This window comes from Mandrillus leucophaeus, unplaced genomic scaffold (assembly GCF_000951045.1).
Source record: "Mandrillus leucophaeus isolate KB7577 unplaced genomic scaffold, Mleu.le_1.0 Scaffold740, whole genome shotgun sequence".
Lineage (NCBI taxonomy): Eukaryota > Metazoa > Chordata > Mammalia > Primates > Cercopithecidae > Mandrillus > Mandrillus leucophaeus.
In genome coordinates, this window is record NW_012108031.1 from 1,033,966 (window position 1) to 1,053,295 (window position 19,330).

General features: G+C 39.5%; 1 protein-coding gene across 1 annotated transcript in view; it reads right to left on the minus strand.

Annotated features, from left to right (window-relative positions):
- MCC (mutated in colorectal cancers) overlaps positions 1-7,309 on the minus strand; it is a 495,753-nt gene extending 488,444 nt beyond the window's left edge. The window contains exon 1 of the mRNA XM_011966089.1: positions 6,634-7,309. Coding sequence (XP_011821479.1) covers positions 6,634-6,788 — 155 coding nt within the window. The 5' untranslated portion in view covers positions 6,789-7,309. The remainder of the gene's footprint in view (positions 1-6,633) is intronic.
- Positions 7,310-19,330: the final 12,021 nt, after the last annotated feature.

The following is a 19,330-nucleotide window of genomic DNA, read 5'->3' on the forward strand; positions in this document are numbered from 1 at the left end:
ATGGGTGCAGCACACCAACATGGCACAAGTATACATATGTAACAAACCTGCACATTGTGCACATGTACCCTAGAACTTAAAGTATAAAAAAAAAAAAAAGAAAAGAAATGAGGGCAATAATAAATAAATAAATAAATAATAAATCTTTTTTAACAGCTTTGTTGAGTTATATAATTCACATACCATAATGTTCACAAATTGTTTTTTACTATATTCACAGAGCTGTAAAACTATTACCAAAATCAGTTTTAGAACACTTTTATCATTTCAAAATAAGAAATCCTATACTCTTTAGCTCTCATTCATCTATTCTTCCCATTACCCACAAACCTGAGTAACCACTAATCCACTTTCTATCTCTATAAAACTGTTTACTCTAGACATTTCACATAAATGAAATAACATAACATGTAGCCTTTTGTGACTGGCTTATTTCACTTAGCATTAATGTTTTCAAGGTTCATCCTTGTTGTAGCATGTATTAATACCTCATTCCTTTTGATGGCTGAAAAATATTCCATTATATGGATACATCACATCTTGCTTATTCATTCATCAGATGATGAACATTTGGGTACATCTTTTGACTATTATAAATAATATTGTTATGAACATTCATTTATGTTTTTGGGTGAACATTTATTTTCAGTTCTCCTAGATGTATATCTAGGAGTAGTATTGCTGGGGTTATACGCCAATTCTATGTCTATGTTTTACAGGAATTGCTATAGAGTGTTTTCCAGAGTAGCTGCATCATTTCACATTGCTATCAGCGATATATAAGGGTTCTGATTTATTTACATCCTTGTCAACACTTATTATTTTCTGACTTTTTGATTATAGTCTTCCTAGTGGGTGTAAAGTAGAATCCCATGGTAGTTTTGATTTGCATTTCCCTAGTGGTTAATGATGTTGAGCATCTATCTTTTCATGTGCATATTGGCTATGTGTATGTCTTCCTTGGAGAAATGTCCATTCAGATCCTTTGTCCATTTTTAAATTGAGTTATTTGTCTTTTTATTATTAAGTGTTCTTTATAAATTCTAAATACTAGTCCTTTATCAGATGTACAATTTGTAAATATTTTCTCCCATTCTGCAGCTTTCACTCTTTTGATAGTGTTTTTTGAAGCATAAACTTAAAAAATTTGCAGAAGCCCAATTTATCAATTTTTTCTTTTGTAGCTTGTGCTTTTGGTGTCACATGTAAGAATCCATTGTCAAACTGAAGTTCACAAAGATTTAGCTCTATTTTTTCTTCTAAGAGTTTAATAGTTTTAGTTCTTATATTTAAGTTTTTGATACATTTTGAGGTGATTTTTGTAGACAGTGTGAGGAAAGTGTCCAATTTCATTCTTTTATATGACTATCCAGTTGTCCCAGTATCATTTCTCAAAAGATGATTTTTCCCCCATTTTACCCTTGACCTTGGCATTCTTAATCTTGGTGCTTTTGCTGAAAATCAATTGACATGAATATGTAGGTTTATCCCTGGACTTTCAATGATATTCCATTGACCGATTTGTCTATCATTATGCTAGTACCATACTATCTTAATTACTGTCACTTTGGAGCAAGTTTTGAAATTAGAAAGCATGAATCCTGCAACTTTGTTCTTTTTCAAGATTGTTTTGACTCTTCTGGGTCCTTTGAGTTTCCTCATGAATTTTTAGATCAGTTCATCAATTTCTGCAAAAAAACAGCAGCTGGTATTCTGAGAAGGATTGCATTGATTCTGTAAATCAGTTTGGGAAGTATTGCCATCTTAACAATCTTAAGTTTTCCCATCCATGAACATGTGATTTTTTCCATTTATCCAATCATTTTTAATGTACCCATAGAGGAATGGCATGATGCAAATATATCACTGGGAAAATAGAAATAATATCCCTTGGTTATGGGATTAGAGATAATTTTGATTTTATTTTTGTATATTTCCATGTTTTTCCAAATTTTCAACAACAAGAGTATCTTTTACATAACCCAAAAGAAGTTATTTTTAAAGAAAAAATATCTTTAATAAAATATACACATATCCTCAAAGACCTGAAGACAGAAATACCATTCAACCCAGCAGTCCCATTTCTATATATATACTCAAAAGAACATAAATCGTTGTATTATAAAGACGCAGCTGTATGTTCACTGCAGCACTGTTCACAATAGTAAAGACATGGACTCAACCTAAATGCCCATCGATGATAGACAAGACAAAGAAAGTGCGGTACATATACACCATGTAATACTACACAGTCATAAAAAAGAACTAGATCACATCCTTTGCAGGGACATGGATGGGGCTGGAGGCCATTACCCTTAGCAAATTAACACAGGAACAGAAAACCAAAGATCACATGATTTCACATATAAGGGGGAGCTAAATGGTGAGAACACATGGACACATAGAGTGGAACAACATGCACTGGGGCCTATCAGAGGGTGGAAATTGGGAGGAGGGGGAGGATCAGGAAAAATAACTAATGGGTACTAGGCTTGGTACCCATAACTAGTGGGCACTAGGCTTATTACCCGTAACTAATGGGTACTAGGCATGGGTGATGAAATAATCTGTACAACAAACCCCCACGACACAAGTTTACCTATGTAACAAACCTGCACATGTACTCCTGAATTTAAAATAAAAGTTAAAAATATACATATTTAAAATATTACATAGACATGAAAAATAGAAAACGCTTGAAACATTTTCCAATATACATGAACATACCACTGTTTATTCTTGGTCACATTTTCATCAGAATTTGCTGATTGTGTGCTATATGGTAGATACTGTGCTAAGTATTGAGTATACTGTTTTTAAGAAAACAGGTATGATTTCTGCCCTCGGGAAGCCTACATTTAGTGAGAGAATGACAATAAACAGGCAAAGTAGCAAACAGAAAAGGAATTATAAGTTGTAAAGGGCATTTTGAAAGAAAGCAATCAGTACTATGATGGACAATAATGGCAGAATAAAGCAAACCTATTTTGATATAGTGGTCAGGGAAGCTCTCTCTAAGGCATCAACGTTTGAGCTGAGACTTGGGAACCCAAAAATGTTAAGGGCTGGCTTTCAATATTTGTCAAAGATATGTTCAATATAAGCAGTTTCTTATATTGAACGGTAAAAACAAAAAGCTTTAAAATTCCAAGGGGAAAATAATTTCAACAAATAGAGCAACCTCCACCACCTTCTATAATATGATATACAGGGTCCAAAAAATCCAGTACCATAAAATATGTGAAAAGTCATTGTAAGGTTAATGAAATGCACTGAAAGTGTTTACAGTAGTCTCACTGTGCTGCCCAAATCCAGCAGGGTCCCAGCCACAGTTTGGTGCCACTTGATCATAGCTTTCTGCTCCACCTTAACTATTGATGGGGATGATTCTGGGTCCCTTTTACAGGCTAAAGTTCCTTGGCAGAAGCAGCAATTCCAAGAATCTAGGTAGTTGATGCCTTTTTTGTCAGCCTGATGGGAAGACTGGGCCAAGAGAATACCGAAAGCACAAAGTATCACCCCTTACCTCCCTGACATTTCCCCTCATGGCCCAGTTTCTCTTCCACTTATCCTTCCCCCAAACTTAAGATTTCTAGCCTACTCCTGTTTAGAATGAGGGTTAGGCAGAGGACCAGAGCAAATACAGTTGAATGTGGATTATTAGGGGAGGGGGGCTTATCATAGGTATTAACTGCTACCTGCCCACCCAATATCTATTTCCTGCTCTTAGTAACAGAACCCAGATTTTGTTTAGGAGGTAATGTGCCTAGTTGAATTATATGCTTCCTCAGACTCTACTGAAGTAGACATGGTTAAGTGATGTAGTTTGACCAATAAGATGTCAATTAAGGGATTTGGGAAAGTTCTGCTTTAATGATACAGGAACCACTTATTTCCACGTTCTTTTACATCTTCTTCCCTAGAATTTGGGGATGAGGAGGGAGACAGGGCAATCATCTTTGGACTATGAGATAACCATGAAGATGAATGCTTTATGTGAAAAACGGTGTTGGAGAAAGGTAGAACATAGCTGGGGACTGACACCACTGCAGAGCTGCTGCCCCAACCTAGATAGCCTACCTCCAGATTTCTACGAGGTGACAAAGCCAACCCTTATTTGACTGTAGTTAGGTTACTGTGATGACATATAGTCATCTGAAATCCTAACAGGTACAGCTGTCTACCATGAACATAAATTTATCGTCTTTGGATGAATCCAAAGTTTTTAAGGTTTTAATGTAAAAAGTCCAACTCTCATGTCTGATAAAACAGGAAATGCACAACCCTCCAAACCATATCACCCACTACAGAGTGGTAAGTATAGGTCATTAAATGAAAGCAGCACAGAAAAGTGGCTTCAGAGAGGGAGTCATTTCATGCCCCTTACCTTCATTAGCCCCATTCCCCAAGTCATACCACATAAACATAAATTCCAGGTAAAACTGTGCTTACTATGTAAACACACTTCCAGACAAGTTCCTTATTGCTCTACATTGCCATCCCTAAACTTCTCCTACGTGGCAATTCTGCCACAGCATAATTCCCAGGGCACCTCCACCCACAGTTAAAGTTATGATTTAGGGTTCATTGCTACACATACCTTGAAATTTTTAAGCAGACACATTAAAGTAATGCGGCTCAAGGAATGTTAAGAACTTTTTCCACTTTTGCCCCAGCCAGTTTCTACTCCAGTCCAAAACGGCTTCTTTATCACCACTCGCTTTACTCAGATTACGCTTACAGAATTCATCATCCTCCAGGGTAGAATCACCAAAAATAATGTGAGCATTTATACAGAAAGTGTAGTTCAGATAAAACAATATATTAATAGGCCAAATTAGAAAAGAATAGCACGCTGCTAGTTTTCTATATGCATTCTTGCCCGTGTGAAATTAAACTTTTTTGCATCCATGCCGGGAGCGGTGGCTCAGGCCTGTAATCTCAGCACTTCGGGAGGCCAAGGCAGGCAGATCACTTGAGGTCGTAAGTTCCTGGCCAAATGGTGAAGCCCCTTCTCTACTAAAAATACAAAAAGTAGCCAGGAATGGTGGTGGGCACCTGTAATCCCAGCTACTTGGGAGGCTGAGGCAGGAGAATCTCTTGAACCAGGAGGCGGAGGTTGCAGTGAGCCAAGACCACTTCACTGCACTCCAGCCTGGGTGATAAAGGGAGATTCTGTCTTTAAAAAAAAAAAAAAAAAGCATCCAAAGTTGAATGGAGTTTGCTTTTATTATTGCCAATGAGATAATAACCTTTCAAGTAGGAAAACAACAAAAAGGAAAACTATGTAATGAAATTTTTTTTAAATCCCAGAACCAAAATAAGTAAAGATTTCCAGATAGAAATTTGCGTGGAGTCAATCAGAGTTACATATTATTTTCATTTCCGAACAGAATTACTCCATCAAGTTTTCTGATATCTCTCTAATGTTTCTCAGTAAAACATTAGGAAAGTAATAAAAATTCACCTAAGAATGATCAAAATTGCATTGAGTCCCAAATAATTTTTTTTGTTTGTAATTGCAAATTCTTACATGTTAAATTACCTGTTTCGGAGAGCTTTCTAAATTTTAAGGGAAAAATTCCGTACTCTTTCTTTTTAAGGTAGGCAGGGACAATCAGGAAGCAGCCTGGATTTTCAGAAACAATCTTTAGCATCACAAAGACAAAGACTAAAGAAACATGTAATGCACAACTTAGGCTGCTCCTTCATCCGAGGCAATTCAAATTTCCACGGATACCAAGTCTTCAGTGTCCGGTGTCAACCTTTCAATAGAAGCATACCAGAAACTGTTGCGATTGCCTTCTTCACCACGAGAGTTTAAACAACACAAATCTGGGCAGAAGTAATTATCTGGCCAAGCCGGGAGGCACGAAGCTTAAATACCGCCCCTGTAGGAGGTGTAGGGGATCCGAAGCAAACACCCCAAAGTTTGTTTGTGGGTGGAGGCGCGGAGGCGCCCGGAGCCACCCCCGAGGCTCACCTGGTCAGCGCACAGAGCCGGGTAGGAGTTGGGTCTAGCCGGAGTTTGCTCCCGAGCGCTTCGTTCCCCTCAGGCTAGTGCGTTTAAATCAGTACTGGGTGGCAAACGACGCCCATTCTTTGGGCTCTGAAGTTTGGAATTCATGGGTTCTGCGGCATAAGAAAGTTCTTCGCAGGTTATTTCCATGTTCGAGGCTGTCGCTTAGCGCATCTCCTCCCGGTGCGGCCCCAGGCTATCCACCGAGCCGCCTACGAGATCGCTGCCCTGTGCCGCAGCATCTTGATGCCCAGGACCCCGAGGCTGTGGGGCAGCCCCTCCTCCTTGGGATAAGCGGCCAGAACTCCTTTCACCACTGGGAAGAACACTCCCAGCCCCGGGAAGAGCGCGCATCCTAAGGAGATATCTCCTAACGCCTAGACAAAGACAGCGCTGGGAAAAGTTAGACCAACTGGCACCCCCGCAAGGCGAACAGAGCAGCCCCTTGGCCTTGGTGGCCGAGCCGGCTACGCGCTCTCGGAGTCGCGGCCAACTTTTCCCGCGAGCTTCTGAGCAACTTGCCGCAAGTTGGGGCGAAGGGGCAGATCAGGGGTCAAGGGCGCGCGGACAGGATGATCTCGCCCCAGTCGTTTTCCTCGTACCTCCCCGCGTACCTGCTGATGTATCCGTCCCCGTCGCCGTCGCATGTCTGAAAGAGGCGCCGCATCCTCTCCTCCTCGCCGGTACTGGACGTGTCGCTGCTGCTGCCACCGCCGCCGCCGCCGCTGCTGGCGCTCCCCGCAGCCGCTGCCGCCGCGGCCGCCATCATGCGCCCGCTCCCTGCTTGGGAGGAGGAGAACGCGCGGCCGCAGCAGGAATCCGCCGGGCGCGCAAGCTGCCTGCAGCCCCGAACCTGCCTGACAACGGAGCATGCCCAGTGGCCGCCGGGGCGCTCCGGGCGAGGGATTCCACCTCTCCGGGTTTTGCCCGGGTTGGGAAGATGGGCGCTCTGGAATCGCACAAGTAGGCACCTCAGGGAAGAGGGAGGAGGGGAAGGTGGCTAGAGGAGTCAGAGAGCCAAGGGTGGCAACGGGAACACGAGAGGAGGCAGAATACACTGGAGCCCCCCGGGAAGGGTGTCAGCATTGTGCATCCGGCCACGACGCGGGCCCCGGACACTTGGGGACGCTTCAGACAGAGGGCGGGTGTTCTCCCGGCAGAACTCCGACCGCCTGGAGTCGTGGATTCCTTTTCCAGAAAAAACATAAACACACCGTTTCTGCAAACTCAAAATGGTGCTTGTCATCCCACCCTCCAGGATTGTTCCGGGTTCTGTACCCATAACCCCCAATGAGAAACGGAATGACTGGACTTTTTATGAAATCTTGACACCTGTCAAGAAACCTGGCCCTCACAGCCCTGATCTTGGCTTCCACTCTGTACTGGGAACAGTCTGCACTCATATGTGACATTGTGCACGTTGGGTCCATTTCCGGAAACGGCTCACTCTACTGGGCAGGCATCACTAGAGTTTCCCCCAACAGCTTTAATAATGCCAAGAGCGAACATAATAGATGGTCTCATTTGATCCACACTACAGACCTGGAAGATGCCTCTTTGATTATAACTCCTACGACTTAGGAAGTATTAATAGATAAGTACCTCATAGGGTTACCTTGCGTATAAAAGGAGAGCAGACACAATGCAGTTAGGACAATGTCTGACACTAAGTGCTCAACAAATGTTAGCTCTCATTGTTCCCAATTTACAGGTAAGAAAACCGAGGTACCAAGAACTGCTCAAGGTTCCAGGTTTAGTAAGTGTCAGGACAGAGGCAAGCCCAGGCAGCCTAACTCCAGAGCAGGAGCCTTTAAAAACTGCACTATTCCCCCATAGCCAAAGGGGAACCACAGTGAAGCAATTTGTGGTTTGGTGAATGACTCATTATTCTGTCCTAGATTTTCTGCCAGAGAGGCCTGTGAAGTTCTCTGGTGGTTTTAAAATATGTCCACAGATTCTTTGGTGCATCCCTCATCAAGAGGTGGAGTCTGTTGCTTCCCCTAAACCTGGATTGGACTTGTGACTGCCTTGACTTCTGAGACTAGGTTAGAAAAGGCAATGCAGATTCCACTTGGCTCTCTCCCTTGGGACACTTACCTTTGAAGCCCTGAGCTGCCTGAAAAGAAGTTTGGCTTCCCCAAAGCTGCAGAAACCATGCAGAAAGACCATGTAAAGAAAAAAAGAGATGACCAAAGAGCTACAGCTGTTCTAGCCCTTGGATCTTTGAATCTTCCCAGACTAGGTGCCAGACATGAGTGAAAAATGATGCTAGCTCTAGATGCTGCAAGTGCATTAGAGACCCTGAGCAAAACTGGCTAACCAACCCCCAGAACTGTGAAGATAATAATTAAAAATTGTTGTTTTAAGCCATTAAGTTTTGAGGTGATTTCTTATACAGTAATATATAACTGGAACAAGTCCATATGTCTTGGGAATGTCTGCCAGGTCAGAAGGAAGGAATCTCTGCTCTCTTTCTCCTCCTCTCCACCCCATCTACCTATTCCTACTTTACTTCTTTATAATTCTCTAAGTTCCCAGTATTTCAGGGCACTGAAATCGTAGATTAATGAGTTAATGGGTTATCATGGGAGTGGGACTAGTGACTGTATAAGAAGAGAAAGAGAGACCTGAGCTAGCAGGCTCAGCCCCCTTGCCATGTCATGTCCTGCACTGTTTTGGGACTCTGCACAGAGTCCCCACTAGCAAGGTGGCCCCTTGACCTTGGACTTTTCAGTCTCCAGAACTGTAAGAAATAAATTCATTTCTTTATAAATCACCCTAGTTTCAGGTAGTCTGTTCTAAGCAACAGAAAATTGACAAGACCAGAAATCAGTACTGAGAGTGGGGTGTTAACGAAAACAAATACCTGAAAATGTAGAAGCAGCTTCGAAGCTGGATAATGAGTAGAGGCTACAAGAATGAAGCAGCAGTCTAGAAAAAGCCTAGGTTCTAGTGAGGGCTTAGAAGACAAGAAGAACAGGGAAAGTTTGGAACTCCTTAGAAATTGGTTAAATGGTCATGATCAGAATGCTGATGGAACTATGGACAGTAAAGGCCACTCCAACAAGATCTCAGATGGAACCGAGGAACAAGGTACTAGAAAGTGGAGTAAAGACCATCCTTGTTATAAATTGGCAAAGAACTTAGCTGAACTGTTCTACACCTGAGGGCTTTCTGGAAGGCTGAACTTGAGAGAGAGAAACTAGGGGTATCTGGCCAAAGAAATACTAAGCAGTAAAGCATTCAGGCTGCTGCATGGCTACTTTTAACCACTTACATCAAGCTGTGAGAGGGGGAAGAAAAAAACCTTAAAGGCGGAATTTATAATCATAAGAGAAGCAAAGTGGAAAAATTTGGAAAACTCTCAGCCTGGCCATGTAAAGAGTGAAAAGGTGTGTTTGGGAGAGGAAACCAAGGGTGTAGCCCAGCAACCTTTTGCTATGGAGATTAGTAAAGGAAAAAAGTATCATCATGAGAAGGAAAGACCTCGATGGCATTTCAGAGAACTTTGAGTTGTTCCTCTCATCATAGACCCAGAGGCAGGAGGACAAAATGGCTTCAGGAGACAGACCTGAGGCACCTTTCATGGGCTTGCTGCCCAGCGCTCTCTCTCAGGTCTTTGCTTCCCAAATTCTAGTACAGTCCTTCTTGGACATGCCAGCTGTGGCTCAAGAAGCTTTAGGTGTGAATTGACCTGCCACTCAAGAAGATAAGAACCATAAGCCTTAAGGGCATCCATATGGTGCCATTATAATTCTTCAGATTTGCAGAAAGCAAGAGCTGTGGAGGTTTGGGGGCCTCCATCTAAATGTCAAAGGATTTTTGCTGAAAGCCTGGGTCCAGGCAAAGACTTGTAACAAGGGCAGAGCACTACAGAGAGCTTCAGCTAGGGCAGTGTTAAGCAGAATTGTAGGGTCAGAACTGCTGCAGAAAGTTTCCAACAGAGCAATGCCTAGTGGAGCTGTGGGAACAGGGCCACTATCAGGATCCCAGAACTGTGGAGTCACCAACGGCATGCAACATCTGCTTGGGAAAGTCTCAGGCACCGGGCTCCAACCTGCATGGGCAGCTGTATGGGGTGCACCCAGCAAAGCCCTAGAGGTGGGGCTGTCTAAGGCCTTGTGGGCCCAACTCTTGCTCTAGTGTGTCCAAGAGGCAGCACATGGAGTCAAAAAAGATTATTCTCCAGCTTTAAGATGTAATGTCTGCCTGGCTAGGTTTTGGACTTTCTTGGGGCATGCTGCTTTTTTCTTTTTGTTTATTCCTTCCTTTTGGAATGGGAATGTCTGTTTTATGCTATACCACTATTGTATCTTGAAAGTGGATAATTTACTTTGATTTCACAGGAAGATGAAATTCTGGACTTTGGACTTCTTAGTTGGTGCTGAAACAAGTTAAGACTTTGGGGCTATCAGAATGAAATAAATGTATTTGTATGTGAGAAGAACATAAGTTTGGCAGGGCCAGGGACAGAATGCTATGGTCGAATGTTTGTACTCACTTGAAATTCATGTTGAAACAATCCCCAGTGTGGCAGGATTGAGAGGTAGTTAGTTCGTGAAGGCTCTTCCCTCATAAATAGATTAAATCGTTCATGGATTAATGGGTTATCATGGGAGTGGAACTATTAGCTTTATGACAAGAGGAAGAGAGTCCTGAGCTAGCATACTCAGCCCCTTTGCCATGTGATGCTTTGTGCTGTCTTCAGCCTGCAGAGTTCCCACCAGCAAGAAGGCGCTTACCAAATGTGGCCCCTCAACTTTGAACTTCCCAGCCTCTAGAACTACAATAAATAAATTTCATTTCTTTGTAAATTACCCTAGGTTCAGGTATTCTGTTATAAGCCACAGGAAACTGCCTAAGACACTATCTACTACCCAATAATATTTTATTGAAAGTTGCTACCAGCAGCACAAATATTCCTATCTACAATAAAACAAGAACCAAAGTCAAAGAGTTTATATATATTTAAATTTATATATATATATAAATTTTTAGTCCTAATTTTTCTAATTTTTATAGAATAAAACTTCTGTTGTTTGACAATACAGACAGACAGGAGCTGTTACACTCAATTTTTTTATAGAGAAATGCCAGTTTAAGACTAAAAAAGAAATTTAAAAAAAGCATTTTTCTAAGTACAACATGTATGGAGGGTCTGGAAACCCAAAGGATTTTGCAAAATTTCAACACATCTCTCTATAACCACATTCCATATATACAGAATGTGGAAGTAAAGCTCAACTAATTATATTTCAAAGCAAAGAATATTTTTTCTCCTTACAGAATGGGTACAACAGCTCTAGATGTTTAAATTCAAACATACAAAAAGTGGATCTTGACGAATTTCCTAAACAACATTTTTCTCATGCTTGAGTAACTCAGAAATGGCTGAAGAGATAGGTTCCACATCCCAGAAAAGAATTTGTTTCTGAATTGATAGGAAACATGAAATTTCAGCCTAAAGGGTTACAGGAGAGGGAGAAATTTCTAAGACATTGAAAATAGAGATGCCATATGAATATAAAGATGATAAATATAAAGAAGGAGCTTTGAGTGAGAGCCACTCTCTCAAAGAGTGAGGGATGTATACCCACTGCCATAAATCTAACAGTACTGGCCATAACTTCAAGGTTTCATGTATTTATCTGAGATGAATACACAGCTCAATCTCTTTGCCCTTATTCAGTTTTTTTCTTCAATTTATGCGATACATTTCAGAAAACACTGCACACATTACAAGATATCCTACCCCATATGTCTAAAATTACAAGTTAAAATAAATAACTGCAGTGCTTTGAAAACTTGATAATCTGGTACGTGTCCTACCAAATTTGATTTACCTAAACTAGACTACATGCAACCATCCTTTTGATGGGTTGCACTATGTCCAATGAGCGCCAAGTGAGGGCAGTACTGCTAACGCCTACGCAACACACCCGCATCAACCAGAGCTTTGCTTTTATCTTGGTGCAATTTTTGGAAAAATGAAAATCCACTTTTGGAAAAATGAAAATCCACTTTTCCATGTGAAAAAAAAGTTAAAAAAAAAATAAAAAGGCAGCCAGGTGTGGTGGCTCATGCCTGTAATCCCAGCACTTTGGGAGGCCGAGGCGGGCAAATCACTTGAAGTCAGGAGTTCGAGACCAGCCTGGCCAACTTGGTTAAACCCTGTCTCTACAAAAAAAATACAAAAATTAGCTGGGCATGGTGGCAAGTGCCTGTAGTCCCAGCTACTCGGGAGACTGAGGCAGGAGAATAGGAGAATCATTTGAACCAGGATAGTCGAGATTGTGTCACTGCACTCCAGCCCGAGAGACAGAGCAAGACTCCATCTCAAAAAAACAAACAAAAAACGCTATATGCAAGAGTTGGAGTGAGGACTCCATGGTGCCACTGGCTCATCATTTTCTCTAGGATGTTTTTACCATCCCTGCTAAATTCCAATATTCCTCAAGAAGCTTTTCTTCACCACTATAGGACACAGTTACCTTCCAGAGCTGTCTCAATTGAAACACACATTGTGAGAGAAGTGAACCATAAAACGGCGATTTGCCTCCCAATTCAATAGTATCAATTATTATTAAAAGAAGTTGCAAATTCCTGAGAGAAAATAGTGAGGTAGAGTTAAGAGAGCTTAACTAAGTTTTATTGGGTTCCTATCACAAATCAGTCATAGAGTTTAAAATTACACCTTACTTAATGCTTTCTAGTGGGGATAGGTATTTGTTATCTCTATTTATGGCTGGATGTTGGTGAGTGAGAGTAACTAAATGCCAAAGTTAAGTAATGTCCCTGTCTTAGTCTATTTTGTGTTTCTGTAACAGAATATCACATATTGGGTAATTTAGAAAGAAAATAAATTTATTTCTCACCATTCTGGAGGCTGTGAAGTCCAATACCAAGGTGCCAGCATCTTTCAAGGCCTTTTTGCTGTGTCGTCCCATGGTGCAGAAGGTGAGAGCAAGAGAGGGTAAGAAGGTCAAATTAATCCTTTTTTCAGGAACCCATTGCAGCAATTATGACATTAATCCATGCATAAGGGATCTGCCCTCACGACCAAATCACCTCTTAAAAGTCCCCTCTCAACATGGTTGAATTGGGGATTAAGTTTCCAACACATGAACTTTGGGAGACACAAGTACAGATGCTAGAATTGAACTTGTATCTACCAGTCAAAGCCGTGTTTTTAACATTTACTTCATGTTGTCTTAATATCAGATCCAGTGCTATTCACGTTCGTAGTCATATAGACATTACACTTTTTGATGAAGTTTCTAACTCCTTTTAATAAACAATTATAAACTTTATATATTTATAGTTATAAGAGGACTTCATGAGGTTTTATTATCTGTCACAATTTGGGTTCTCCAGGAAGCAGACTCCAATATGGGGTTCACATACAGGATGCTTACTAAGGAGTGCCCCAAGCTGGGGACAAGAGAGGTGAAGGAAGCAAGATGGGATGGAGATAAGGGAGAAGCCATGCTGTGATGCAGGGCTGAGAGCAGCCTTGTCTGACCTCCAAAGTGGCCTTTACTTCCCCATTGCTGCTGTAACAAATGACCACGACACAAATTTATTATCTTAACATGAAACAAATTTATTATTGTACAGTTCTGGAGGGCATAAATCAAAACTGAGTCTGAGTTAAGCTGAAGGTGTTGGCAAGACCATGTTTTTTTCTGGAGGCTGTGGCAGAGAATCACCTGCCACAGCTGCTGGAGGCTGTTTGCCTTCCTTGACTCATGGTTCCTTCATCCATCGTCAAAGCCAGCTGAATAGCATTTTTAAATCTCTCTCTGACTTGACGCCCTTTTCTACCTCCCTCTTGATTATACTGGGCCCTCCTAGGTAATCCAGGATAACTTCCTTGTCTTAAATTCAGCTGATTAGCAACCATAATTCTATCGATAGCCTTAATTCTCCATTGCCACATAACATATTCACAGGTTCTAGGGATTAGAATGTGGTTATATTTGGGAGAAGGTATTATGCTGCCCAACAATATCAGATTGTCCTTTACTGAAATGAAATGGCTCGGCTTATATACCTCTACCTCAATCACTCATTGAATATAGGACCCCATCCTACTGGATCCACAACCCAGGAAGGTTGTGATTGTGGGTAAGGCAACTCTGCAGCTGAGACAAAATCTGATAGATTGACAGCTGCAGGTTATCTTCTGACAGCACTCCTAGCGCTGCGCAACAAGTCCATTTTTTTAAAATTAATTTGTTTATTTTACTTTTTAATTTTTTATTTGTGGGTAAATAGTAGATATAGACAGATTTATTTACTTATTTATGAAGTGCACGACACATTTTGATACAGGCATACAATACATAATAACCACATCAGGGTAAATGGGATATCCATAACCTCAAACATTTATCCTTTCTTTGTGCTACAAATGATCCAATTATGCTCTTATAGTTACTTTTAAATACACAATAAATTATCACTGATTGTAGCCACCCTGTTATGCTATCACATACTAGATCATATTCATTTTATCTAACTATATTTTTGTACCCATTAATTATTCCCACTTACCCTACCCCCAACTATCCTTCCCACCCTCTGGTAACCATCATTCTACTCTCTATCTCCATGAGTTAAATTGTTTTGATATTTAGCTCTCAAAAATATGTGAGAACACATGAAGTTTGTCTTTCTGTATCTGGCTTATTTCACTAAACATAATGTTGTTAATTCATGTTCCATCCATATTATTGCATATGACAGGATCTCATTCTATTTTAGGGCTAAATAGCACTCTATTGTGTATACAGACCTCATTTTCTTTATCCATTTATCTATTGATGGACACTTAGATTGTTTCCAAATCTTGGCTATGTGACTACTGCCACAGTAAGCATGGGAGTGCAGGTATCTCTTTGATATACTGATTTCCTTTCTTTTGGCTATGTACCCAGCACTGGGATTGCTGGAACATATGGTAGTTCTATTTTTATTGTTTTTGGGAACTTCCAAATTGTTCTCCATTGTAATTTTATTAATTTACATTCCCACCAAAAGTGTATGACGGTTCCCTTTTCTCTATATTCTCACCAGCATTCGCTATTTCCTGTCTTTTGAATAGAAGTCATTTAACTGTGGTGAGATGATATCTTATTGTAGTTTTCATTTGCATTTCTCTGATGATCAGTGATGTTAAGCACCTTTTAATATACCTGTTTTCCATTTGTATGTCTTCTTTTGCAAAGTATCTATTCAGACCTTTTGCCTATTTTTAAATAGGATTATTAGATTTTTTTTCCTGTAGAGTTGTTTGAGCTCCTTATATATTCTGGTTATTTATCTCTTGTCAGATGGCTAGTTTGCATATTTTCTCCCATTCTGTGGATTGTCTTTGCACTTCGTTGATTGTTTCCTTTGCCATGCAGAAGTCTTTTAACTTGATGTGATCCCATTTGTCCATTTTTGCTTTGGTTGCCTGTGCTTGTCGGGTATTACTCAATAAATCTTTGCCCAGATCAATGTCTTGGAGAGTTTCCCAAAATTTCTTTTTAGGAGTTTCATAGTTGGAGGTCTTAGATTTAAGTCTTTAAGCCATTTTGATTTGATTTTTGTATATGGTAAAATATAAGGGTCTAGTTTCATTCTTCCACATATGGATATCCAGTTTTCCCAGCACAATTTATTGAAGAGACTGTCTTTTCCCCAAAGTATATTCTTGGCATCTTTGTTGAAACTCAGTTCACTGTAGATGTATGGATTTATTTCTCACTTCTCGATTCTGTTTCGTTGATCTACATGTCTCTTTTTATGTCAGTACCATGCTATTTGGTTACTACAACTCTGTAATATACTTTGAAGTCAAGTAATGTAATTCATCCAGTTTTGCTCTTTTTGCCCAGGATAGTTTTGGCTCTTCTGGATCTTGTATAGTTTCATATAAATTTTAGGATTTTTTTTCTATTTCTGTGAAGAATGTCGTTGGTATTGTAATAGGGATTGCATTGAATCTGTAGATTGCTTTGAGTAGTATGGACATTTTAACAATATTTATTCTTCCAGTCCATGAACATGAAATATCTTTTCATTTTTGGTGCCCTCTTCAATTTCTTGTTTCAATGTTTTATAGATTTCATTGTAGAGATTCTTCATTTCTTTGGTTACATTTATTTCTAGGTATTTTATTTGTAGTTATTGTATATAGGATTACTTCTAAACTTTATTTTTCAGATTGTTCATTGTTGGCATATAGAAATGCTATTGATTTTTGTATGTTGATTTTGCATCCTGCAACTTTCCTGAATTTTTTTTTTATCAGTTCTAATAGTTTTTTTGTGGAGTATTTAGGCTCTTCCAAATACAAGTTCATATTATCTGCAAACAAGGATAATGAGACTTCTTCCTTTCCACTTTGGATGCCCTTTATTTATTTCTCTTGTCTGATTCCTCTAGCTAGGACTTCCGGGACTGTGTTGAATAACAGTGGTGACAGTGGGCATACTTGTTTTGTTCCAGATCTTACAGGAAGGGCTTTCAGTTTTCTCCTTTCAGTGTGATATTAGCTGTGGGTCTGTTGTATATGACTTTTATTATGTTGAAGTGTGTTCCTTCTATTCTGTTTTTCAAGGTTTTTTAAATCATAAAAGGATTTTGAATTTTATCAAATACTTTTTCATCATCAGTTGAAATGATCAGATGGTTTTTGTCCTTCATACTGTTGATATGATATACTACATTGATTGACTTGCATATGTTCAACCATCCTTGCATCTTGGGATAAATCCTGCTTGGTCATGATGAATGAACTTTTTAAAGTGTTGCTGATTTTAATATGCTAGTATTTTGTTCAGGATTTTTGCATCAATGTTTATCAGGGATATTGGCCTGTAGTTTTCCTTTTTTTGATGTCTTTGTCTGGTTTTGGTATTAGAGTAATACTGGCTTTGTAGAATGAGTTTGGAAGTATTCCCTCCTTTTTCTCAGAATAGTTTGTGTAGGATTGATATTAGTTCTTTAAATGTTTGGTAAAATTCTGCTCTGAACCCATTGGGTCCTGGGCTTTTCTTTAATGACAGACTTTTTATTATGGCTTAAATATTATTACCTATCGGTTATTGGTTTGCTTAGGTTTGCAGTTTCTTCGTGGTTGAATCTTAGCAGGTGGCATGTGTCTAGGAATTTATCCATTTCTCCTACATTTTCCAATTTATTGACATATAGTTGCTCATGGTAGCCTCTAATGAGCCTTTGAATTTCTGCAGTGTTGGTAATAATCTCTCCTTTTTCATATCTGATTTTATTTATTTGAGTCTTCTATCTTTTTCTTAGTCTGGCTAAAGGTTTGTTGATGTTGTTTATCTTTTCAAAAAACCAACTTTTTGTTTGTTGATCTTTTGTATTTTTTTGGTTTCAGTTTCATGTATTTCTGCTCTGATCTTTATGATTTATTTTCTTCTACTAAGTTAGAGTTTGGTTTACTCTTGCCTTTCTAGCTCTTTAAGATATATTGTTAGGTTGTTTATTTGAAGTTTTTCTAGTTTTTTGATGTAGGTGCTTATTGCTATATATTTTCCTCTTAGTACCACTTTCCCTGTATCCCACAGGTTTTGGTATGCTGTGTTTCCATTTACATTGTTTCAAGAAATTTTAAAAATGTGCTTTTTAAATTATTCACTGACCCACTGATCATTCAAAAGCATATTGTTTGATTTCCAATCATATGACTGTATAAATAAACTTACAAAGCATCAAAGCAAAAAATAATAAAAACTCTATACTTTAATCCCCCACTTTTTAACTTTTTTGCTGTTTCTACTTATATCTTATTATACTGTCTATGCCTTAAAAAGTCATAGTTATTATTTCTGATAGGTTCATCTTTTAGTCTTTCTACTCAAAACATGAGTACTTTATACACTACAATTACAGTGTTATAATATTCTATGTTTTACTATTACCAGTTAGTTTTGTAATACTTCAGATGATTTCTCATTGTTAATATCCTTTTCTTTCAGACCAAAGAACTCCCTTTACCATTTCTTATCGGACATGTTCTGTGTTTTAATGAAATCCCTCAGCTTCTGTTTGTTTTAGAAAGTCTTTATTTCTCCTTCATGTTTTACTGGATATAGTATTGTAGGACAACAATTTTTGTCCTTCAGCAGTCATGTCACTCTCTCCTGGCCTGTAAGGTGTCTGCTGAGAAGTCTGCTGCCAGACATATTGGACTCCATTGTATGTTATTTGTTTCTTTTCTCTTGCTGCTTTTAGGATCCTTTCTTTATCCTTAACCTTTGGGAGTTTAATTATTAAATGCCTTTGGGTAGTATTCTTTGGGTTAAATTGGCAAATGTTCTATAATATTCTTGTACTTGAAAGTTAATATCCTTCTCTAGGTGTGGGAAATTCTGTTATTGTCCCTTTGAATAAACTCGCTACCCAAATATCTCTTTCTATACCTTCTCTTTAAGGCCAATAACTTTTAGATTTTCCCTTTTGAGGCTATTTTCTATATCCTGTAGATGTACTCCATCATTTCTTATTCTTTTTTTATTTTGTCTCCTTGGACTGTGTATTTTCAAATAGTTCTGCCTTCAAGGTCGCTAATTTTTTCTTCTACTTGATCAATTTTGCTAGTAAGAGACTCTGATGTAGTCTTCAGTATATCAATTGCTTTCTTCAACTCCAGAATGTCTGTTTTTTTTTTCTTGTTAATGATACTTTAAGTTCTAGGGTACATGTGCACAACATGCAGGTTTGTTACATACGTATACATGTGCCATGTTGGTGTGCTGCACCCATTAACTCGTCATTTACATTAGGTATATCTCCTAATGCAATCTCTTCCCTCTCCCCCCACCCCCAACAGGCCCCAGTGTGTGATGTTCCCCTTCCTGTGTCCAAGTGTTCTCATTGTTCAATTCCCACCTATGAGTGAGAACATGCGGTATTTGGTTTTCTGTTCTTGCGATAGTTTGCTGAGAATGATGGTTTCCAGCTGCATGCACGTCCCTACAAAGGACACGAACTCATCCTTTTTTATGGCCGCATAGTATTCCATGGTGTATATGGGCCACATTTTCTTAATCCAGTCTGTCACTGATGGACATCTGGGTTGATTCCACGTCTTTGCTATTATGAATAGTGCCGCAATAAACACACGTGTGCATGTGTCTTTATAGCAGCATGACTTATAATCCTTTGGGTATATCCCCAGTAATGGGATGGCTGGGTCAAATGATATTTCTAGTTCTAGATCCTTGAGGAGTTGCCACACTGTTTTCCACTAGTGTGGAACTAGTTTACAGTCCCACCAACAGTGTAAAAGTG